A 25470-nucleotide genomic window follows, 5' to 3' on the forward strand; every position below is an offset into this window, starting at 1 on the left:
TTAATAATATTCTTCTTCCATTCTGATGTATAAGACTTAATTTGTGTTAATAGAGAATGATTAACAAATTTTAGTTACATCTTTCAGAAAAAACATGGTCACATTTCTTGTATAACCAAAACTGTGGTATAGGAAATAAAAATTGTGATGTACACCTTACTTGCATGAGATATTTGACATAATTATAAGTTTTCAAGCCATGATTGAGAATCCTTAGCAGTAAAGTAGGGAGAAAACTGTTTTTTGGTTGCCTTTACTAAGCGTTACTCATGATAAAGCTGAAGACAATGAAGATTTGACTTTGTGCTTGAAATATTTTGCCTTTCTACTAAAACATATTTTGATCTTGCTTTTCTCAGAAAATATGAGATTTATAATTGATCTTATGACCAAGACTTCTTTTTATTTATGTTGATATATTTTCTTTTATAAATTTTGTTGACAGTTACACATAGTACTTTTAATTTAAAATTATTTTGGTTGTTTGTGGGGCTTGAATTCAGGGCCTGGGAGCTGTCCCTGAGCCTATGTGTATTCAAGGCTAGCACTCTATCACTTGAGCCAGACTCCACTTCCAGTTTTTGAGGGGTTAATTGGGTTTAAGAGTCTCCTGGGGAGTTTTCTGGGCTAACTTTGAAACTGATCCTCAGATCTCAGCCTCCTGACTAACTAGGATTACAGGTGTGACCTGCCAGTGCCCAGCTTAATTTAGATTTTTAAACAAATGCAGTAATGTATCTTACCTCCTTTCTATGACATAAGAGAGACTAGTCTATTATATGTGATCCGATATTGTAGTGTTTAAGCCTGAGAGAAGCATGCTTATTGGTGTGTTTTTTTTCTTCTTTTAAAATATGGCTATTCTGTTATGTAGAGCTAGGTGGTAGAGGCCAAGATTGATTGAGAAAGAATTTAGGTCATATTTGAAGTAGTCTGTGTCCATGGCAGCTTGAGCTGGAATTGTAGTGAGATGGAAAATATTGATGGCACTTATTTGGTTTCAAAGGTAGAATTAATAGAACCTATTGATACTTGGAATATGTATGGTAGAGTATGAAAGTAAAGGATATCATGGATACATTGTGATGTTTTTCTAAAACAGGGAAAATTAGGGATGAAGAAGTTTGTGTTAGAAAATTGAGAATTCTGTTTGCTATTTTATATTTGAGATGCACATTTGAGTTCCAATTGATGGTGTCAAATCAACAAATAGATAAATGAGTGTGGAATTTTAGGGAAGATAAAGTAAAAACGTAAATATAGCCTGCTGCCAGTGACTAGCAGGCTATATCCTAGCTATTCAGGAGGATGAGGTCTGAAGGATAGTGATTTAAAGCCAATCTAATTAGAAAAATTTGTGAAACCAGCTCCAGTTAAGCAGCAAAATGCTTGATTAGAATCATGGTTCAAGTAGTAGTTCACCAGAGAAGAGCAAAAATCCCCAATGTGAGTGTGAGGCTCTAAGTTAAAGAGTCCAAACCCTGGATCCAGCACACAATAAGAGACTATAAAATATTTAAGATATTTATAGTCATTGGACCTATGTTATAAATGGAGAGATTCAAGACTAAATCTCTGAAGGGCCATAATATAGACTTAACAGTATGTTCCTAATACTTGGAAAGGAGCTAGAGCCAGGTAAACATATAAGAAAAATTACAACTAAGTAAGAGGAAAATAGGAGAGTGTTTTCCAGGGATAAAAAGTGAAAATGGTGTTAGGAGTGAAGAATAAAAATGGTTTTTAGACTCATGGAGAACCTAGCATTAGGGTCAACTGCTGAAGAAAAGTTATGATAAAAAAAATTGAAATTGTCTGTTTAACTTGATACTGGTTGTTGAGAGTAATCTCAATAAAATATTAAAGATAGAATCATGATTAGTTTAAATTAAGGAGGATTTGAAATTATGAAGGAAATACATAAACTGTATACAAGGTCTTCAAGACATTTTACTGTGAAGCAAAGAAAAATAGAGTAGTACCTGGAGGGGATATATGTTCAAAGGCAGTTCTTTTAAGATAAGAACTAATATAGTACTAAAATCAATGTTTCCTCACTTAATATAATGTTATTTATTTGTCATTAGAACTAAAGAACTTCTGTAATACTCAGTAATAAAATAAAAACCTAGGTATTTAGAAGGAGCTGGTCAGGAAGAGTAAGCTAGATTCAAAATTAATAGAATAGATACTTTATACATCATGCTTTATTTTCTTTTGTGTTTTCAAATTGGGTCCTTAATCATCTTCACTCAATTAGCTGTGATCTCTGATTAATTTGGGTATTTGCTCTTTCATGAGGCCAGGCAAATTCTAGTTTTTAGTTGATAGAAGTGGATTGAAATAATACGTGATTTCCCCGAGTTTATATGCATAAGGGCTCAGTTGAAGAAAGATTGAAATTTTGTTTACTTACTTTTCACTAAGAGAATGAATCGAGTTAAGAAAAACTAAAGATATGTCTATTCTCAGATCATTTCAGAGCCTGAATATGGGTCCCATGCAGTGAGTGAATTCAGGCCAGCTGAGCTATTTTCAGGAGAATTGTGTTGAAGCAAAGAGCTACAAACTACAATTCTTTAAAATCAGGATGACAGAATATATAACATAGAGTTGATCATATTATTCTTTTATAATGCTATCTTTTATTAGTGTGTAGGTCACCACACTAGTATTATTTTCCTCCTACTTATTTTGGCTTCTGTTCAGTCTCTTTCACTGACTTCTTTACCTGCTGACTTAATGTAGAACTTATTCTTTTAGACCTCTTATTTTACTTTCATTTTGAATTTTGTCTCTAGGTTGATCTCTCCTTTGTTTGACTAACTTGCTAATACTCTCTGAAGCTACATCTGAGAATTCTTTTTCTCTCTTTGGAACTCTAGAGTGATAAATCCAATTGCATACATGCACATGCATGCATGTACATGTGCGCGCACACACAAACTCACATTAAATTCAATCAGTGATCTCTCCCTCAACCTATTCTTACTTTACATTCTATCTCATCAAATTTCCAGACTATATGCTTGGTTTCTTAAGAGCATAGTCAGTTTTTTTTTTTTTTTTGCAAATTTTTGGTCTTTTAAATTTTATTGTCAAGGTGATGTACAGAGGGTTATAGTTACATAAGTAAGGTAGTAAGTACATTTCTTGTTAAACTTGTAGGCCTCTCACTCATTTTTCTCCCACTTTCCCTTCCCCCACAGTCATTTTTGACTACTCTTAAACTTTGCACACTCCTGTGGCCATTCACTAAGTACTGTAGGTTCAATATGTATCTTCTTAGATCCTTTTCCCCAATTATACTATGATCACTTTACTCTAAGCCAAGTGGCCTTTTATGTGGATTGTTCAGTTTTTCTAGGTGATATACCTACACCCACATATAATGTGGTAACTTTTTATATTTATAGTTCTATTTCTTCATTTATGTTTCCTTTTAAGTCCTAAGTCTTTTCTGTTCTGTCCATTTTGACGTACTGTATCTTTTGATGCAAAAGAGGGTTGTTTTAAGAAAACAGGACAATTCATGAACTTTATTTACAAAAAATGAAGACTTTCAACAATTTTCACCCTATATGATGTGGCTCTTGTTTCTTTTCTAGCTATTTGTTTTCTCTCTGTATTGACATTGCCATATTGTTGTTACCACTTGACCTTCATACATTCAGTATCTAGTATGTAATACTCTTTTGTTCTACTTTTGACTAGGCTAACATTTATTATTCATGATTCTCATCTTTACCCAGGAAGACTTTCTCTAAACTATTTTGGGGCTACATATTTCAAATTCTCTTCAGTAACACATACAATCACTTATTTAGTATCTGCCCTGCCCACTAGTCTCTACAGATTAAAACTCCAAGGAAAGCTGGGATGGCATTCTTCTTTTCTTTTCCTCTCATCCTGACTGCTTTTCTTCATGTTTTCCTATGGACTCTATAAATTACAAAAGTGCCCGTGAAACTAAATTTAGTATTTAATAAATGCTTGTTGAATGAATGAATGAAGTTTGAACAAAGATTTTTTTTTTTAGTACATGCATATCACAGTACCTTGGTTGTTGTAGCCTTATGATTCACCTACCACCTTTGGTTGGGAAGTGGAATTCAGTCTAAGGACTCCAAGAAAGGAAGTGGCTTTATACTGAGTACAGACCACTTTAGAGGATGCCAAGAATAGAGAGTTAGAGGACTGTGAAGGTATTTATGAGATGCCTGGATATTTCCATCTGTCAAGGAGGTCATTTTGCAGGAAGATAGAGTCTTACTAAAGATAGGTGGGGACCAACATCCTGGGAAATCTGAGATATGAATCTGATATAATCCTTTTTGTAATTTTAGCATGATGGAGTGGAAGATATTTGGGTTCAGCACAAAATTTGGTAGAACTTTATAAATCCACTAATCTTATCTTATGTGGTTCAGTCTTTTGTTGTCTGTATACCTAATGTCCTCTGTTTGAGGACTTTTAAGAACATCATGAAAGTTTATTGCACTTGCTTGAACCTTTTCCATAAGACTAAGTCTAACAAGTCTACTCTTCAATAGCTCTCGAAAGACCTCAGCCTATATTGCAATAGAAAGCCCATTGGAATTACCTTAATATTGCTTTTAAGCTGAGCGTCCTGAGAGGAAGTTATAATAGTTCTATAATGGCCTTTGGAGCCATATTGACGGACCAAGAATGTGGACAGGGAGAGATAAAAAGAAAGAAGGTAGGCAATGTAAAAACAGCCAAACTTAGTTCTAACACACTGTTTCCCATTTATACTCAGTGGCAAAGCAGCTGGTTTAATAGTTGCTGCACATTTAATTGAAGTACAATATAGTTGGTAAGGAATATTTTCTAATGTATGAGAAATTTATGTAATACATGAATTAATATACATAATTGTGTGTGCGTGCGCATGTGTCCATATGCACATGCACCAGTACTGGGGCTTGAACTCAGGATCTCACACTCTCCTTTGGCTCTTTGGCCACTAGCTAAGCCATGCCTCCCTGTTCTAACTGGGCAGCTTCCTAACTAACCTCCCTGGAGTCCTTCCGAAGCCTTAAACCAAATGAAATAAAGCTTTTTTGCAGCCAAAAACAAACAAAAAAACAAAAAACAAAAAAAATCCCCCCAAACCAACATATATCCCAAGCAAACAAATGTACTTCAGTGTTGAACTTTACAGTTATGCTTTGATGTAGATAACTTTCTCTTTAGCACAGAAGGTAATTGATCTTAAAAACATTAGGAGCTGATAATCGGTGTGTGGTTATTGTCAGAGTATGGTATGAATGTCATAATTAAACTCATTGCTTGGTACAATTAATATATGTGTACTGAAAAGAAAAATAGTTACTAGATTTTAGGTCTACCACATATTCTGAGAATTTACTAGAGTGAAGGAAAATAACACATCCTGGTATTCTTAAAGTTTCTAAGACTGTTTTTCTGATGCCTGAAATAAATTCCTATCTGTGGAATAAGGTTGTCTTTGGGTGATAATACCTTTCTTTTTCATAATGTAATGAATAGAGAGTGATTGCATGAAAGCAAGAATTGTACATAAAAACTCTTAGAGGCCAGTATTACTACAAACTTCATTTATTCCTGTATTTTACTGACACATGTAATTGTGTCAATGATTATTATTCATAATTAAAAATAATTTTGAGTATTTATACAAAAGGTTTAATGTATATATATTAATAATAGTACTTTGAAAGCTTAGATGTGAATCCCAAGGCAATAAACATTTTTTCATTCTGAATATATCTATAATGATAAGTTTTATACATATTCATACATATTCCTGAGATTGTGGTTCTTTTGGTAGTTGTTAAGAGAATATGTACTTGGAGCTAGCAGTCCCAAAACTAAGGGATTTACAAAACTGGATTCTCACATACTTTGGTTCTCTATTCTCTAAATGAAGAATCTGGTCATGCTCATTCTAGAGTTTAAATCTAGGATGTTCCTTTATATCTGGACTCTTAGTTAACTAAGATTGGAGAAACTAAGAGAAACTTAAGAGGCCAGTAGTAAGAGCACTGTGTAGGAATTGATAGAAAACTAATTCTTGAAAGAAGGCAGTTGGTATATTGTCAATTCTTTTTTTTATTGTGAAAATACTGTACAGAGGGGTTACAATTACATAAGTTGAAAGACTTATTTTTAAGACTCATTTTAGTGAAACATCCAGTGCTAACACTGTTTTTAAGACTCTATGACCTCTCCTTCATATCTAGTTTTGAAACCTAAAAGAAACATTATTTAAACACTGAAGAGTGTTTGGTAGCACTCTAATTAGTAGACTTGGTTCAGAAAGGCTTTTGATTATTTATAAAAATTTATCCACAAAGAACAAACATTTTCATCATAGTGTGAGCTATGTAATTAACTTGAAAATAAGAATTTTAAAGATGTATTTTCATTTATATAAATTGACCTGTTTTAGATACTAATTGTCAGCTTCTAATCAGAGCTTAAAAATGTAAAGCATATAGAGTTGCTTTTGTTTGAGGTAAATGGAAAAAACCCACTTAAAGGTCCTGTCAATTAAGAAATTAATATGTTTGATCTAATGGAAATATCTTTGATTAGGCCACTGGCAGATAATTTTCTTATAGTGTATAGAGACTGGCCTGTTGATATTAGTTATGCATTTATGTGTGTGAGGGTCCTTATCAAATTGTGTACCTACAGGTAGAAGTTAGATGTCAGGGAAGGAGCATAGGTAATGAAGTCTAAAGACTCAGATTCTCCTTTTATATACTGTTCAATCTTTAATCCATTAAAGACCTATTTTAAAGTTTAAGTATTTAAAATAATAGTAGCATTAACACATATAATATTACCTGAATATTAAAAACAAATTTAGAAGTGCTTTATAAACCAAAAATATTTCTTGATTTACATGTACATGCATGTATATGTGTATGTTTTTGACAAATAGGTTTATGCACACCTATAAAATCAGAAATAATAAATAAAAGTCAAAATAGGGACAGTAGTTGTTGAGGTCAAACCCATAATTGAATATCTTAGTTTAAAAAGATATTAGGAAGTTGCTTAAAATCACAATGTGGCTTAAGTTTTTTTGTGACCATGTTTATTCATGTTAAAAAAGAATCTACGAGATTTTATAAACTGTATCTAAGTTCTTATGTATTTACAGTGATGTGTGTGTGTGTGTGTGTGTGTGTGTGTGTGTGTGTGTGTGTGTGTGTGTGTGTGGGCAAAGAGTTGAAGGACCAATGAGGTCGAAGGTGTTAAACATCAAGGATTAAATTAAAGATCACTGAAAACATTAAGCATTACCGCATTTAAAATGTTTTTTCACATGTACATCAAGATGAATGTATGCCACTGAATATAGAATGACACAATATTTTTTTCTGAAACAGAACTACTCACTGGAAATTATGATGGTGTAGGGGTATGCTGAGGCTATTGGAGCATTCAAGAAATAGTCTGTTAAGGCACAACAAACTTCATAGTAGTTGATAAAAGTATTTGTAGTGATGTTCTCTCTCTTTTTTTGCTTTGTCAGAAGCCTTTAAAATGTACTATTTAGATGAAATTTTAACTGAGATATTATACTTTTTTCTACAATTACATGACCAGTTATGTCGTCACTATATATGATGTTTATAAAAAAACTTGGGTGAATATTTTTTTGCTTTTCTTTAAAAGTACCTAAAGACATTTATAAAATTAAATTAGAAATAAAATGACCAAATACATATTTTCTAAATGTACCCCATTCTAGAAGTATGACATAATAAACATAGATGATAAAAGCCTTATTGTTATCATATTTTTTACTGCTTCATGATATCAAAAGGAGAATATACCACTTATTTTTAGAGTGTTCTGGTCCTATGCTGTAGCTTGCACATTGAAGAGATAGACTGTGTTGCTGGAGTCATTCATTTTTCAGAAAAGAAAAGGGATTGGAGAAATGCACAATTTCTCTCCCTTTTTCCATAGCGACATTGAAAAGATACCTTGCCCCCATTTTTATTACTTCTGAGATTTTATTGCTGGTAGCCAGATGTGCTGAAACTCCTGACGACAGCATCTATTCATTGCGTGTTTTTAATAGGCTTAGAGAAATATGAGTAGAGTACATGAAAGCAGCTCAGCTTCACACTTCAGCTGGGGATGCCCAAAAAGCTTACTGCTGTTTAGAATTCTTGCTACAGTCAGGAGAAAGCCGAAAGCTGCACGAGTACTGAATCTTTTACGACTGAATTAGAAGAATAATGACTGTACAATTAACTATCAACCTCTGCTCATTTAAGCACAGTTTTTACAGAGCTCAGGAGAAATATGGAACTTGATTGACATGTTTTTATTTGATGGTGTCTGCAAATAGCTGACTTTAAAGACAGGTGGTAAGGAAAAATAAGAGAAGGGGGAAAAGAAAGAAAATGCAATTTGAGACATTGCGCCAAGTCTGCAATTCTGTTTTATCTCATTTTCATGGGGTTTTTTCATCCCCACCAAATATTTTACAAAATGAGCTTTTTGGACAAACACTGAACAATGCAAGGTGAGTAGAACTAATTGTATTTTCTTTTAATATTATTCTTTTCAGAACAGTAATCTTATATGTCTATAAACTGCTTTTTATTAAAATATTAGTATTATAAGGGTGCTGTCTTTTTACTAAAAATACAAATTTTATTTACTGCTCTTGATCTGATTTTAAGAAAGAAAATAATCTTTCCTTCTTCAAGGTGCAGGAAATATTTTAAATTTAAGTAGATTGACCTCTGAAATATCAAACTGTATTTTTTATTCCTTTTCTAATAAATAAAATGATTAACTTAAATGCTTGATAGATTTTTTTTATAATTACGGCAGTGATTACATTGCACATATAAGGATGTGGCTATATAATCGTACGTGATTTGTTGAAAAATGTGAATTAGCAATCATGCATGCTCTTGTAAAACAGGCAGAAGATGATTTCTAGGTCTAAGACATTTCTCTCTGCAGGGTAGATCAACAATCACTTTTAAACTAGCTATATGGCAGAACTGCTAGTGCTTTGTATTAGGTTGGCTAGTTTGGAAGGACTCATTGTTATACATTTCCATTGCTTTTCCAACTGGTCATTTTTTTGTGATGTGGGTTGTTAAATTATGAACATATGTTTTAGGTGGTTTTCTCTGGCTTTCACTAATAGAGATATTCTAATGAAGAAAGCTTTTAAAATGTAGTTGTATTACCCTGTTCTTTCCTTATTTAAATTGTTTGAAAGATTTTCTCCTGTTATATATTAAGTAAAAAAAGACAATTTTAAGTAAATACACGTGGAAGTAGACAGGAAAGAAATTCTGTGAACATGATAATGCACTGAAATCTTCTGGAAATCAATGGTAACTATGAGTGCATAGAATACTGAGTGATTTTGTTGATCTTTTCTTTTAGAATCTCTGAACACTATGGGGCAGTCTCTTCCAGAGATTAAAAAAAAACTATTATACAATATGTCTCTTAATTCAGCAAATGAAGAGAGGCTTTAAAATTATTAGCAATTAAATGCTTACTGATGCTGAATATATTTATGACTTTTCCGTAAATATGAAATAATGTATCTTTTAAAAATAATTTTTCCTTTTCGTCAGTGTAGGTTTGCCTAATGAACTGAATTGTTTTTTTTTTTGATTTTTATTTTCAGACTAATTTAAATACAGCATACAAAATGGTAGCATAATTTATCATAGGCTGTCTGTATTTTCAGGTATTATTTTCTTTTTTTAAAGTAATACATTGCTTTACTGTCTGCAGTTTATGATGAAAAATATTATTGCATGCATTCCATGTTATTTTTTTAATAAAGAAAGTAGCTTTCTAAAATTTTCCATGACTTTAAGCTACCAGAGTTTTCTAATCTGTACTTCTCCATTATAATTCTTCTTTAAAATTTTACTTATTTTTATGCCAACAATTTATTCACATTAGGACTAGGTTCATATTCACAATAGAAATTGTGCTTTTGACAGCAATAAAAGGAATTTGTTTTAAAAATGAGTGTGTATAGGTTTAAATATTTTTAGAATGTTTATTTTTTGGGAAAATTGCATACATCCTTATAAACTATGCCTTTGCCTTGGTTTCGAATTTATTTTATTGTTGACATGTTCATAATTTTAATGCTTTAATTAAAATCTGAGTTCCCACTACTGTGATTACACCTTAAATTGAAAAGTGCTTAGGGCTTCAACAAGACCAATCTTCTTTAACTTACTTTCAATGATCAACTATTTAATATGAATTTATTATTTTTTCAATTATCAAATCATTCTATAATGAATTTATCCTGCTTTAGAAAAATATATCCTGACTGTTTTTAACTGTTGGCTGTCATTTTACAAATTGGGACTGGGGACTTCATGAATAGTCAAGTAATTGACTTACTTTAAAGAACAAGTTCAAACAAGTTGTACAAATAATAACTCTGTAACTATGTAGAATGAAAAATTAATGCTACTAGTTTACTTTTGGTTGGTTTTAGTGTTCAGATTAGATAAAAATGTCTTTTAAACTTTTTATTCTGCTTTATTTTATAGAAGATTTGAATTCCTAGATATTAACACTGACACAAAAATAAAAAAAGACTAAAATCTCACTTTTGAAAAAAAAATTATGGAAGAATGACCTGTGTATGTCATTGGAAACTGCAGTCGTACAATTAAGATTTTTTTAAAAAATAATGAGGCTTATGAATTCATGGACTTCTTCATATTAAAGGTTTTTAGTTTTTAAAGCATCAGTTATGTAACTATGACATATGAAAATCAATTTTGATTATTACTATATGGATAGTAATCTCTTAATTGTTAGGGATCATTGACATGTAATATTCAATACTTGTTTTAGGATGTAGTTTTGGAAACCAAAACTTGTCTTTGGGAACCAATCATATCCTTGAATCTGCAACTTAACTTCCATTAAGTTTTAGATGATAGGACAGTTGACTGTCATGATATGTAGGAATCAAAGGTTAAAGAATGAAAATCTCCTGTGGTAGGTACCAATGCATTTTCAAGTTCAACTTTTCAAAAGCGAAAGATTTCCTATATACAAAGAACATTGTAAGTGTGACATCACTCAATTAGTGATTAATATAGTTTAACCATTTTATTTTCTAGTAAATAATGGAAATTTTATTCACTGGAATACTTTAAACTTTTTGTTGGAAGCAATGTAGCATGACCTTTGTGTTTGAGACAGAAAATTCTTAGCTTATTCTCTTGTCTTTGTGGTCCTTAAGTACCTTTTTAGTACATAAAGGAGGTGATAGTATGTCCTCTGCTCTACAGCTAAAATGCAACATTCAAAAATCCAGCATTAATTGAAAAAATTATGTGTATCCTACATAAATCCACTTGAGAGGTTTTAATGAGATGCCACTTTAAATTCTTTTTATCAAGTCTTCACATTGTAAACTTGTTTTTGTTTTCCCAAATTAAATGATTTAACCAAGGCAATAAATAACTAAAATGTTGAATTCATTATGAAATTCATTATGTGATCTTGTCTTTAGAAGCAAACATAAATATATTCAAATACTAGAAGAATGTGATTTTTGAATCAGAGATTCCTACATTATCAATTGGTTTGAACAGCATTGAAATGAATGTAATGATGATGATTTTTGTAAAAAATATTGGAAAATGTACTTAATATTCTCAGCAAATTTTTTCATTGTTGGTTTTTAGCAATTCTTCTTGTACAGTGAATAAATTTGCATTTTATTTTAGATATAATTATTTCCTTGTCACTAAATGTGCAACAGTGAATTTGTTCTGGCCAGAGAGGGGCATATTAGAACTGGAATTTATTCAGAATAGATAGTAAATGCAGTGTTTAATCTCTTTTGCATAGATATATGATGAGATATGATAACTTTAATACTTAAAAATAAAATTAAAAGTTAGTGGACCAAGGAATATTTGTATTTGTTGGTATCTTTAATTGCAAGTAAGGAAACTGTATAATCTAGTTTTCATGGAGTCCCACATTATGTCTTCCATCCTCTAGTGATCATTATTAGTGCCACATCTTTTCTCAAAAACGTTATGATTTGACAGTAAATTGCAGGACTGTCATTATGTATAATTATAATATACATAATATAATAAATTATAAAACTTAAACTCACTAACTATATATAGATTCCAGTGAACATTGCCATTGTTCTAATAATATTAATATTATTTGAAATAAAACTCAATTTTACAGAATAATCTTTATTTAGTCTGGTAGTGTTTTTGGTTAGAGTACTTAGTTCTTTTCATAGAATTTTCTATTGCTTTGGCTAATGTTGAAATCATTAATTTGTGCTCCAAAATTTTGGAATACACACTTACTAATCACAATAGTGCATTAATGACTACTTTGACATTGAAATAATAGCATGCTTTCTTATCATAGTCTTGAGGATGTAATCTACACAGTGTGCAATATTTGAACTTGGTATGATCATACTATAACCCACATTTCATTTTGGGAACATATTTTATGAAAAATCTATTCTGAGTTGTAAAGCATGCATACTCTGATACATAATATGTACATAGAAAATTAGGTGTATATAGTAATTATTATAGGCATAAAAGCTTAACTTAGTACAACTGCTTGTTTGGATACCAGAGTATAATGACTTTTGATCGAAATATGCACACCACTTTATTAGCATGTTTACTATAGACCTTAGTTTTATACCTCAGTTTTTAATATAAATACTTAATATGATGCTGATCGTTGGTCTTTAGTTATTTTTAGTGAAGTAACTTTATTAAGAGATTGCTTTAGATTATGAATTACAGGTAAATATTGACTAATTTTTAGTTTCAACTTCTGGAAAAATTAAAGAAGATAATTACTACCAAACTTTAAAAATTCTGGTGTTATTTATTGAATATTAAATGAACTGATTTCATTTGTGTTATGGTGCTACAGCCTAGCCATATATCCATTTGTGGATTATAAAAATAAGTTGTTTTAAGAAATAATTTCTAGGATTGATGTACAATTAGGGATAGCTTCTGGACTTGAAAATTTTTAAGTGCGTCAGGAATATGGATGAACATTTCTTACAGAGTATAATATGGAAAAAGCCACTGAATATCAAATTTATAGTATCTTAAAATATGAGAGTCCTTTATTTTGTCTAGTTTCTTCCAAACCATCCCTTTTAAAGCAGAGGACATTCCATAAAGTCTTAATCTGTGAAATAGCTTGGTTTAGAAAGTGAAATGAGTCTTGCCTTGATTTCTATGAAACACAGTATGACAACTTTTCTGTTTCACTGCTGTCATTTTACTTATGACTAAACTTAAGACCAGTGGCTTACTGAAATTATATTTAGGATGTATATTTGCTTATACTCCTAGAAACTCTCATCTCATTACTTTTCTATGAAATATGAGCAATACAGCTAATGGAAAATGGTCAGGAGATCTTTCATGTTTAAGTAATGATTGCCTCGCTTTTATTATTGTATATTATAGTTTTACATTTGGAGTTTTGAATACAGGAGCTGTGCTCTTATTTATAATCTGCTACTTATTTGGTATTCACTATACAGTGAACTCCTTGAGATAGTTAGTTTATATTTATTAACTTCTGAATTCCCACACATATCTCTCATGTTACTTCCTAGTCAATACCACTTATGTCAGAACCAAATATTGCAACATCCTTTTTCCATTAACAACAGTTAGCTTTGTATGTTCTGGAACTTCATATAATTGGTATCCTATAGAATGAACTCTTTTGTAAGACTTTTTCCTCAACATAAATTAAAAAAATCATGCATACTATGCATACATAAATAGCTTTTGTTGCCAAATAGTATTCCAATCATAAATATTCTGTATTGTATAAATCTTTTCTGTAGGCATAAGTTTTTATTTCTTTTGAGAGAATTCCTATAATAGGAATTTGTAGTGTTAATTTAAAGCATCATTAAAGTGGTGACACATTTTCCTTCATTTTTATTAATTTATATTGCTTGTTTAAAAGAGTTTCATTGTGATGCTTCCATATATGCATGCAATGTATCTCCATCAAAGTCATCTCTTCTATCATACTGCTCCTTCTCTTCCTCACTTCTTGAAACAATTTTAACAGGCTTTTGTTTTTGTTCTATTTTTATACATGTGTAAGAGTGCTTTGACAATTTTTATCTACCGATTCCCTTTCCTTCAAAATCCTCCTTTCTGCTGGTACTGACCTCTAAACAGAAACTATGGTACACTTTTATCTTTCATTTTTAAGAATTAGATATGAAAAAACATGAAATATTTTTCTCAGTCTAGTTTATTTTGCTTAACATGATGATCTCTATTTTCATTCATTCTCCTGATATAATTCCATTCTTCTTTACTGCTGAATAAGATTTCAGCCCCCATCCCCATTTTCTCTATCTAGTCATCAGTTGATAGACACTTAAGTTGATTTTATATTTGGGTATTATGAATAGAGCTGCTATAAAAATGGTTGTGTAGGTTCATTTGTATGTTGAGTTACGTTTCTTCAGATATATGCCTAGTATAATAGGATCGTATAGTAATTCTATCTTTAGTTTTTTAAAAACCTCCATACTGATTTCCATAGTGACTGCCTTGATTTGCATTCTTAGCAGTGTGTAAGTCTATTTTTCTCTGCATCCTTGCCAGTGTTTGTCGCTGTTGTTTCCTTGTTCATAGCCATTTTGATTGGGGTGAGATGGCATAATACTGATGTTTTTATTTGCATTCTGTAAGACTTAGTATATCCTACATTTCTTTATGTATTCTTATTCCTTTGAACTTCTTTTGAAGACTGTTCAATTCATTTAGATATTCATTAATCAAATCATTTATTTTACTGGTGTTTAAGTTTTTGAGGTCTTCACATATTCTGTATTTTAATCCTTTATCTAGTAAATAAATTGCAAAGATTTTTCTCACATTCTGTTGGTTTTCTTTTTATTCTAGTCATTGTTTTCTTTGTTACTATAGATACTTTTTACTTGATGCAACCCTCACCTTTTAGTTCTTGCTTTTATTTGCTAAGCAATTGGTATTCTTTTCAAGAAAAAAATAAAAAAATTATCAATGTCATATATTCAAGGCTTTTTCTATTTCTTCCTTTAGCAGTTTCAAAATTTCTGGTCTTACATTAAGACTTTGACCATTTGTAACTGATTTTTTGGTACATGAATCTAGAACCAGTCTTAAACATGGATATCCAATTTTTCTAATATCATTTGTTGAGGAGACTTTTTTGTTCAACATAGATTTTTTTTGGCACTTTTGTCAAAAATCAGATAGTTGTTGATGTGAGAGCTTATTTCTGGATTTTTCTGTCCCATTCCGCTGATCTATGTGCCTATTTTGGGGAAGTCCCATGGTGGTTTTGTTACTGTGGTTCTTCATTATGTCTGTAGGCTGGTTTGGTAGTATTTTTGGTAGCCATTTCACAGTATTTATTTTACCAGTCCATGAACAATGGAGGTCTTTAGTGTCTTCTTTAATGTATTTCTCCTACTAAGGTCTTTCACCTCCTTCATATTGTTTGTTTCTAGATATTTTTTGAGGCTATTGTAAATGGGATTATTTTTCTGAGTTCTTTCTCAGTCTTTTCATTATTGGTCTATAGAAGATAACTGACTTTTTTTTTTTTTTTTTTTTTTTTTTGGGTCCGGCTGTGGGGCCTGAACTCTGGGCCTGGGCGCTGTCCCTCAGCTCTTCAGCTCAAGGCTAGCGCTCTACCACTTGAGCCACAGCGCCACTTCCGTCTTTTTTCTTTTTGCTTATGTGGTGCTGAGGAATCGAACCCAGGGCCTCGAGCATGCAAGGCAAGCGCTCTACCACTGAGCCACCTTCCCAGCCCCGATAACTGTCTTTTTAAAATATTATTTTTGTATCTTGCTGGAATACAAATTTAAGGGCCATAGAGTAAGTATATGGCTAGTTTTAAAATCTTATCATTAAAACTATGATTGTACATTTTAAACATTGTCAATTAACAATGTGTGAATTTTAGTGGTTTCACATACTTTTCAACATTTTGTCATTCTGTTGATTTTGTAATAGCATTTCTTTATAATGTGACTTTGTATTTTCCTGATTACTAATGATTTCAAGGACTTTTTCATGTTCTTAGTGGTTCATGTTTCTTTGTGAGATACTACTCAATGTTATTTTTTCTCTTTGTTTTCTGTTTCCTGTGTTATTGAAAAACATTGTTAAATGTAAGTCAAAACATATATTTTATATGCTTTCCATTAGCTTAGTTTTTTTTATTTAAGTGTATGACCCATTACAAACTACTGTTTTATATAATATGTGGGAGGGATTAAGGTTCTTATTGGTAGATGAACATCCTGTTGTTGCCTTGCCATTTGCTAAAAAGACTTCTATTCCCTACTGCACTTGTCACCTTTGTAGAAAATTGAATTAATGCAGTTCTATTTCTGGGCTACCTATTGCATGCCATTGCCTATTTATACATTCTATTCAGTACTATGATCACCTTTGATAAGTTGAGAATTCTTAGTCCTTTGCATTTTCAAATATATACATATATATTCATATGATATATTATGTTCACTTTGTTAATTTTGATTTGAGAAGTTTTCTGGGATTTCTTTGATTAATTTGGGGAGAATTTTCATCTTAACACTGAGTCTTCTAATGACATATCTTTTTTTTTTTTTTTTTTTTTGCACTGGTTATTTTGAGATAGGGTCTTGCACCATCCATCCATTTTATGCCTCCTGCTATAACTAGAAAGAAAGCATGTTGTCACCACACCCAGTTACTGGTTGCACAGGAATCTTGGGAACTATTTGTGTAGGCTACCAAGATCCTCCAGATCTCAGCCTTCTAAGTAGCTAGGATTTTAGGTGTGAATAATTACCATCTGAAGTTTTTGTTAAGTTTGATAGGTAGTCAAACTTCAGATGGTTAAGAGTATAATCTTGAAAATGTGAGTTCTAGTAAATAGCAGTGTCTTCCTTTACTTAAGAGGATCAAAGTTTGCAATGTCACTTTTTGTTGGTGGTGATGGTGGTGGGGCTTGAACTCTGGGCCTGGGCACTGCCCCTGAGGTCTTCAGCTCAAGCAGAGTGCTCTACCACTTGAGCCATAGTGCCACTTCTGGTTTTCTGATGGCTAATTGGACATAAGAGTCTCATGGACTTAACTGCCTGGGCTGGCTTTGAACCATAATCCTCAGATCTCAACCTCCTGAGTAGTTAGGATTAAAGGTGTGAGCCACCAGCGCCTGGCTTGACGTATCTTTTTTATGTATTTAGATGTTTTACTTATCTAAGCAATGCTCTATAGTTTTTAGTGTTGAGGTAATACATAGCTTTCATTTTTAAATTCATAAACAATGTAGTTTCCATTTAAGACTAGTTGAACTCTGGGTCTGGGCGCTGTCCCTCAGCTCTTCAGCTCTACCACTTGAGCCACAGCGCCACTTCTGGCTTTTTTCTTTTTGCTTATGTGGTGCTGAGGAATTGAACCCAGGGCCTCAAGCATGCAAGGCAAGCGCTCTACCACGGAGCCACCTTCCCAGCCCTCTGTACTTTCATTTGCTACTGATTTCTGGTTTTATTCATTACAGTCTGATAAAATACAGAAAAAATTAGTAAATTTCTTTGTATTTGTTAGAACTTGTTTTATGTCCTAACATATGATCTATTTTGGAGATTGTTCTATGGACTTCTTAGAAGAATGTGTATCTGTGGCTGTTCCATGTGATATTCAAGTAGATGTCTATTAAATTCATTTGATCAGTAGTATCACTTACTTAAGTAGCTTTTTATACATATATACTATTTTCTCTGACTTGAATTTCTTAGATTCTTTGTTACACTTGAGTATATCTTCTCTAGCTTGCTTTTGGGTTTCATTTGCTTGGTATATCTTTTTCTATCTTTTCATTTTTGTCTTTGCCAGTGAGGTGCATTTCTTGCAGTTATTTTCTTTCAGGACTTGAATTGCATCATTTCCTTCCTTGTTTTTAGAGTTTCTAAGCTGGAGCTATAGATTGTTTCCTGTACTATTCTGTTGACTTTCTATTGCAATGTGCCTTTCAGATACCTTGTCCTCTTCCTTGGTTTCTGTTTCTATTCTTCCTCTCCATTGTATAGTTTCACTATTGTTACTCCAAATCTTGCTTCTGTCTGTATCCTTTCCTTGCGTTTTTTCAATTTTTGTACATATTTTAAGTTTTAATTTTATTGTAAGCAGAGTTTTAAGATACTTCATTTCCAATCGCTTGATGTTCATATATAGAAATCAAATTTACTTTATAAATATTGATCCTGTGTCTTTGATCTGACAAATTCACTTACTTGTTCCAGAAATTTTTTCATAGACTTTATTATGATATTCTATGTAAATAATCATGTCATCCATAAGTGAAGATAGCTTTACTTTTTCAAATTTGTTTTTAATTATTTTTCTTTTTTTAAAAATGTGGTTAGAACTAAAAATGTGATGTCAAACACAAGTTGGAGAGTTTCCTAGTTAATATACTTTTGAAAGGATTATAAATGGCCTTGTGTTTTATGAAATACTTTTTTCTGTAGTTTTGTATTATCACATGATTGTTCTCCTAATTTTCTTACTACTCCTAATTACAGTAATATTATTTCCAGTTTTATACCAGCTTTGCATTTCTGGCTTAAATTTTGCTTGATCTTGGGATATTATTTGTTTTTTATGTAGTTAAGTTTTTCTATGATTATGACAAGCATTTTTTGAATTTGTGGTCATGAAGATGTTTTACAGTTTTCTTTCATTGAATTCTTCTTGATAGGTTTTGGCATGAAAGATATTCTGACCTCATAAAATGAATTTGGCAGGTTTTACTTCTCTATTTTGTGAACAGCTGGTGCGAAATTGATGCTATTTCTCCCTGAAGTATTTGATAGAATTTACCAGCACAGTCAACTGATTGTACCATTTTCTTGGAAAATTTTGATAAGAAATTCAATTTCTTTTAAGAAAATAGGCTCGTTTAGATTTTTATCTATAGCAGTTTTAGCTTTATTTTTCAAAAATTTTCTATTTTATTCTAGTTAACTAACTTGTTATTGTAAGTTGCACATTATTCTTTTATTGTCTTTTATTGTCTTTACTGTCTATGGAGTATCAAGTCTTAATCTCCCTTTCTTCTATTATTTTTATGTTTTATAAGTGTGACCTTTTTACTATTGCTAATTGCTTACTTAGGATTTATTATCTTTTTTTTCCCCTTTGGATTGTCAATTTCTTTTTTGTTTGTCTAATGTTTCACTGATTACTGTTCTTATCTTCATTATTCTTTCCTCTTATTTTTCCAGATTCTTGAGGTGGATCTTTGTGATTTCTTCTGAGTTATTTCTAAAACTTGGTAATAGCTTTCATGTGTCACAAATCTCTAATCAATCTGACTATCATCATAAGGAAAAGTCAAGAGTATGGAAAGTTTGAAGCCATTCTAGTGAGAGACATATTTCTATGATTTCAGCTAGTTTAAATTCATTTTGAGATGTTTTATTACTACAGTAAGGCTTGCCTTGGTGATAAGCCATATGTACTGAAAGAAATGTGTATTCTCTACTTTCTTATGTTATAGTCTGTAAGCATCAGTTACTATGATGTCTCAGAGTGTTGTTCAGATCTTCTGGTGTTCCCTTAATGCTTTTTTAAATGTTAGTTGCTGACAGCAAAATATTAAAAAATTTAACTGTGGTTATAGAATTTAAATTTCTCTTTGTAATTCTGTCAGTTTTGGTTCTATTCATGTTAAAAGTCCATGACTATGCACCACATTTTTATGGCTTTTATATCTCCTTGATTAATGGGCTGGAAAAATATCTTGGTGAAATATCTCTTTGTATTGGTATTAATCTTTATGTACAAGTCTTTATTTTTGTAATCAGTCTGTGTTTATTTTCAGTTTGCAGCATAATTCTCTCATGCTTCCCAAATGAATACACAATATATTTTTTAAAAAGACATGAAATTGTTAAAGTACAGAAAAAGAGGCTAGCCTTATCTTTATCCTGAAAGAAGGCTTCTCTTTCTCTTCTGCATAAATAACACAATGTCAGGGAACACTCATTGGAGAGAAGCCACAGTCCCAAAGTGACTCCGGCTCAAAGTGATTCAGGTTGTCAGCACTCCTTTCAACTACATAACTCTGGGTATCCAAGCCTGACTTCACTTAGCAGACTGTAGTTCATTGGCCAGCCTTGGCCACAGAGAGGTTGTAGGGCTACCTCAAACCTTGTTTTGCTGCATTCCTTTTTTCTTGTTCTAGTATTAACTATTTTTTGTTTGCAAATGTTCTGTGCTCTATCTTTTTTTGTTTTTAAATCAATTATCAGTATTCCTCTTTAAACCTTTTAAGATGGTGTCATAAATCCTCCTTTACAGTTAATTAGAGTGATTCCCAGGAAGAGTAACACTAGTTGTTTTTCTTTTGTTGAAACAGAAAAATGAACATGAAGCCCTTCGGCAAGAAAGACATTAGTTGTCTCATATAATGAAAAACTCAGACCAAACCAAACCAGGATCACACCAAACAAGACAGATAGTCCTAGTTTCAGACTTCAACAAATTGTCTGTCATTATTTTGTCCAAAATTTATGCTTATTATCGGAGGGGAAATTATCTTGAGGGAATCTGTGGTGTTTTTTGTTGTTGTTGTTGTTGTCAGTCGTGGGGCCAGAACGCTGGGCCTGAGCGCTGTACCTCAGCTCTTCAGCTCAAAACTAGCACCCTATCACTTGAGCCATAGCGCCACTTCTGGCTTTTTCTGCTTATGTGGTGCCGAGGAATTGAACCCAGGGCCTCAGGCATGCAAGGCAAGCACTGAGCCACCTTCCCAGCCCCGAATCTGTTTTTTTTTTTTTTTTAAATTGTATTTATTAAGCAGTATGACTATAACTTTAGTCTATTAACCTTATTCTTTGTAATTTTTTGTGCTTTCCTATAATCTTTTGCTAGTTCATGATCCATTTGCTGATTTGATTATTTTATGTCCTATTTAAGCTTTCATAATACTTTCATAATATTAGGGGAATGTATACCTTTTAAATATTTTTCCTTTACTGTTATACTTATTTCTCTTATTTTCTCTTCCTCTCTGTTTGTCTGTCTCTTTCTTACTAAGGCTTGAACTGAGGGGTCTCTTGCTTGCTTAGGTATATACTCCATTGCTAAGCCATGCCTCTAACCCTTTTCTCACTGGTTATTTTTGAGATAGGATATTGCTTTTTATATAGACCTGCTCCTGTACTGAAATTGTTTTTATTTTATGCTTCCTGCTATAACTAGGATGACAGCTATGCCACACACATCCAGCTACTTTCATTGAGATGAAATCTCGCAGACTTTTTCTTTGCTCAGACTGGCCTAGAGATATAGTCCTCCTGAGCTTTGCCACTCCTATGTATCTAGGATGACAGGTGCAAGCCACCATGCCCACCTATTGTTTGAGAAGATGTCTCACAAACTTTATGTCCAGACTGGCCTCCAACTATAATCTTCCTGATACCAGCCCTCTAAGTAGGTAGATTTACAAGTATGAACCATAGTGATTGGCTTTACTTCATCTATATTCTAAAGTGATTGTTGCTGATATTAAAGCATGGGCAAGATCTGAAGAGGCTGTCTTCAAATAAAATACAGGATTGATGTGACAGACCTAAGAGACCTAATCAAATAAAATGAAGAGACAAAAGCCACCATTTTTCTTCTTCACCTTCTAATTAGATGATCATCCATCCCTGTGGAAGTTGTTAAGGAAATTTCATGAGCATGAGGTATATAATGAGAAGGAATAGGCCAAAGTTGAAAATTTACTTTATTAGAATAGTTACCAGTTGATATTTCCACTGGTGTCAACCACAATCTAAGAAATTAAAACTATGTGCTGAAAATATAATTATTTGTAATTATGGCCAATTACTTAAAATTAATTAATTTTGTAAAGTCACAATGTATGTTTGCAATCTGTTTCTTAACATTCGATTCAGGGGTCTTTCTGAGTTATATCACAATTACAAAACAAAATTTAGCAATCATAAAAGATAGTACATAGTACATCTTTTTAGGGAAATTAGGAATTAGAGGAATAGATTTTTATAAAACTATTTGCATAGATGTAAATCTGAAGATGGAAAAATACACTAGAAGCAATATTGGCATTGAAACAAATATGTATATGAACAGTGAAGTGTGGTACCACAGTTTGATCATGTAGTCCAAATATTACATAGAATTCTTCACCTGTTTATATTCATGAATCTTGTTTCTTTTTCCTTATGTGTATTTCCTACTCATTGTTAAAAAGATTATTTAATAAGATAATAAAATGCATTTTACATTCATTTTCTATTATTGCAATAGAAATTATCACAAATATACTGGGTTAAAACAATTTCACTTATTTTTTTGGAGTTTTGTAGGTGAAAAGTTCAAATGGGCTCAGTTTTAGGGTTTCATAATCTGAAATTCAAAGTATAGAGTAATCTATAATATTATTGGAAGTTTTGTAGAAGAATCAAATAATCTTTGAGATTTTTAATAGAATTTAGTTCTTTTCATTCTACTTTTAAAAAGTAATGTTATGTAATCAAATATATGAAGCATATTCACACTTGTGTGGATTTGGGTGAGAAATCTTGGGGCGTGGGAAGATATCTAGAATTCTCCTTACAAAACACTATAAGAGAAAGATGCTATTTCATATAATCAGAAATGAAAAGTTTGTCATCCATTTGAAATAGAATGTCAACACTTCTTTTCACATATGTCAATCAATATGTATGATCAGCATTAGTAAGAATTGGTACTAACTACAGATTATTTTTACTAGTATTTGTGTTTCCATCTCCAGTTGTACAAGTAAAATTAGCAAGCTTTCATTTTACATATTCATTTTTATTAGAAATGAGACAGCTCATTTAACATTTTTCTATGAGAAATTTCCTTGAGTGGTGGTGTGGCCCAAGTGGCAAAACATAATTCTGTATCTAGTTAATTGATGCTTTTCCACATATTTCCTAGTGTGGGTCATGAAAATTTTGAAATATGGTTGATTCAAGGGAGAACTCAGATTGTATTTTTTTTTGTAAAAAAAGGAAACAAATTTAGAAAAAAAAGTAAAGCAGAGAAAGATTTAAAGGGCTATCTTGTTTTTTTGGTTGGTCATGGTGCATGACTCTGGGCTTGGGTGCTATCTCTCAGCTCTTCAGCTCAAGGTGAACACTCTACCACTTGAGCCACCGTGCTGTTTCCCCTTTTCTGGTGGTTAATTGGAGATAAGAGTTTCATGTCATATGTTCATATGTACGTAGCTTTTTACCTCTTCTGCTTGTCCTAGACATATACTAGTTATTGCAAATAAGGGAAACCATGGGACCTATGTTTCTTTGGGCCTGGCTTAGTTCACTTAATATAATTTTTTCCAAGTCTTTCCATTTCCTAACAAATGGGCGGTGTCATTCTTTCTGATGGAGTATCTCCATCTGGGTTGGTTCCATATCTTATAGTGAATAATGTTGTGATAAACATAGTTGTGCTGGTAGCTTCAGTATGGCCTTGTTTGTGATCGCTTGGGTAAATGCCAAAAAGTGCGATTTCTGGATCATAGGGGAACTCTATGTGTAGTTTTTTGAGGATCCTCCATCCTGCTTTCCAAAGTGATTGAACAACTTTACACTCCCACTAACAATGTACTGCCATTTTCTTGATTTCTTGTATTTTGTTTATTTCCTCTTCCTGTGTTTACTAAATAGGTCTTCTAGTGATTTTTGTCAAATGTGTTTCCTTCATTTTCATTGTTTTCTTCAGATTGTAGTCATCCCTTTAGTATTCTTTGTAATGCTGGTTTAGTGATCATGAATTCCTTTAATTTTTGCTTGTCATAGAAAGTTTTAGTTTCACCATCTAGTGTAAGTGATAGCTTTCCTGGGTAGATCAGTTTGGGTTGGCAGTTGTTGATCTTCAGTGTTTGGATTATACCATTCTAGGCTCTCCTTGCATTGTGAGTTTGTGTGGAGAGGTCTGTAGTGATTCTGATTTTCCTTCAATTGTAATCTAGCTCCTTCTTTGATTTTGTGGCATTTAAAGTCTTAACGTTCAAGTCTAATGTTTTTACTATGATGTGCCTAGAAGTTTTTATTTTTGGATCCAGTCTACTGGGGGTTCTATATGCTTCTGATAGGTAGGTGAGATTTTCTTTCTTAAGATTGGAGAAATTCTCAGCTATTATTTTACTGAATAGGTTTTTAATGCCTTTACTATTAATTTTTCCCTCTCGTCCATCTCAATCATGTGTACATTTGATTTCTTTACTGAGTCTGCCAATTCCTGGACTTCTATTTGGTAGGTTCTGTTTCTTTTAATATTTTGACTTTTTGTTCTAGCTCTCTGTTTTATCTCTAACTTCTGAAATCCTATTTTCCACTTATTCTGTTACTTATGGATTCCATTGTGGTTTGCATTGTGGAACTCAAACCTTTTGTGGTTCCAAGATCAATTCTCATAATGTCCATTTCATCTTTTAATGAAATGTATAGTGTGTCTATTTTTCTTTCCATATCTTTCTGGGAGTTCTGGATTTTCATTGTCATTTCTGTCATTTCTTCTTTGTGTTCCTGAAATTATTTTTGCATCTCCCCTTTTATTGGCAAATTCATCTTTTCTTTATTGTTTGTTTCGTCTTCCATCTCTTTTTCATTCTCACTGGAGTCTTTTGTTGTGGTTGGCTTTTGGATTTGGCTTGTTGTCTTGAATACTCATGAATTTTGTAATCTTTTGTTGTGATTTATGCATTTGGATTCAGCAATTGCCAGGGCCATCGCTTAAGCTTAGCCTGTTCACACCTGACAGATGGCAGTCCTGGCTAGGGCCAGACTAGTTCACACTAGCTTGGTCAAGTCTGCAGTCCAATTTTAAAGTGTTATTTTCTGCATTATATATTTTTAGGTTGGTCTTAACAGGGTCTGACTGTCTACTAGGCAAGTCTTGTTTTCTTATGTGATCATGAGCGTACTTGGTTATTAATTGTCCATATCCAGGAATCTTTTTACTACTCAACAATGTTAGGTAACATAGTGTTATTGTAGACAAATAGGTACAGGGGAGGATACCACTAATATTAATCATGTACCATGTATCCTATATTCATGTTACTGTATATTTCAGTACTAGAATTGCACTTTTATTTTTTAATCATTATTAACGAGTTGTACAAAAGGGATTACAATTCCATAAGTCAGGTAATGTTTCTTGGAGAGTGTCATCCCTTCCTTCACCATCCGTCATTTTCCCCCTCCCATCCTTGTCCATATGTTGCATAGTTAACTTTTTGCATAGTGTATATTGAATACCATGACTGCATTTGTTCATTTTCCCCTCCTCCATTCCTATGCTCCCTTGTACTCCCCCTAAAAAGAAA

The 25470-nt window shown here is 32.3% G+C and overlaps 1 protein-coding gene across 39 annotated transcripts in view; it reads left to right on the forward strand.

Moving 5' to 3' along the window:
• Nucleotides 1–25470, forward strand: part of Rims2 (regulating synaptic membrane exocytosis 2) — a 427098-nt gene that overhangs the window by 138902 nt on the left and 262726 nt on the right. For 4 of the 39 annotated variants that reach the window (XM_069991234.1, XM_069991235.1, XM_069991237.1 and 1 more), the window contains exon 1: nt 7940–8554. The exons of 28 other annotated variants lie outside the window; for them this stretch is intronic. In XM_069991234.1, coding sequence (XP_069847335.1) covers nt 8433–8554 — 122 coding nt within the window. In that variant the 5' untranslated portion in view covers nt 7940–8432. Of the gene's footprint in view, nt 1–7939; nt 8555–25470 lie in introns of those variants that run through there. 7 more of the 39 variants (XM_069991222.1, XM_069991220.1, XM_069991223.1 and 4 more) reach the window with 2 other exon arrangements.

The sequence above is a fragment of the Dipodomys merriami genome, unplaced genomic scaffold (assembly GCF_024711535.1).
Source record: "Dipodomys merriami isolate MVZ:Mamm:240054 unplaced genomic scaffold, mDipMer1.0.p SCAF_4, whole genome shotgun sequence".
In the NCBI taxonomy this organism is placed as follows: Eukaryota; Metazoa; Chordata; class Mammalia; order Rodentia; family Heteromyidae; genus Dipodomys; species Dipodomys merriami.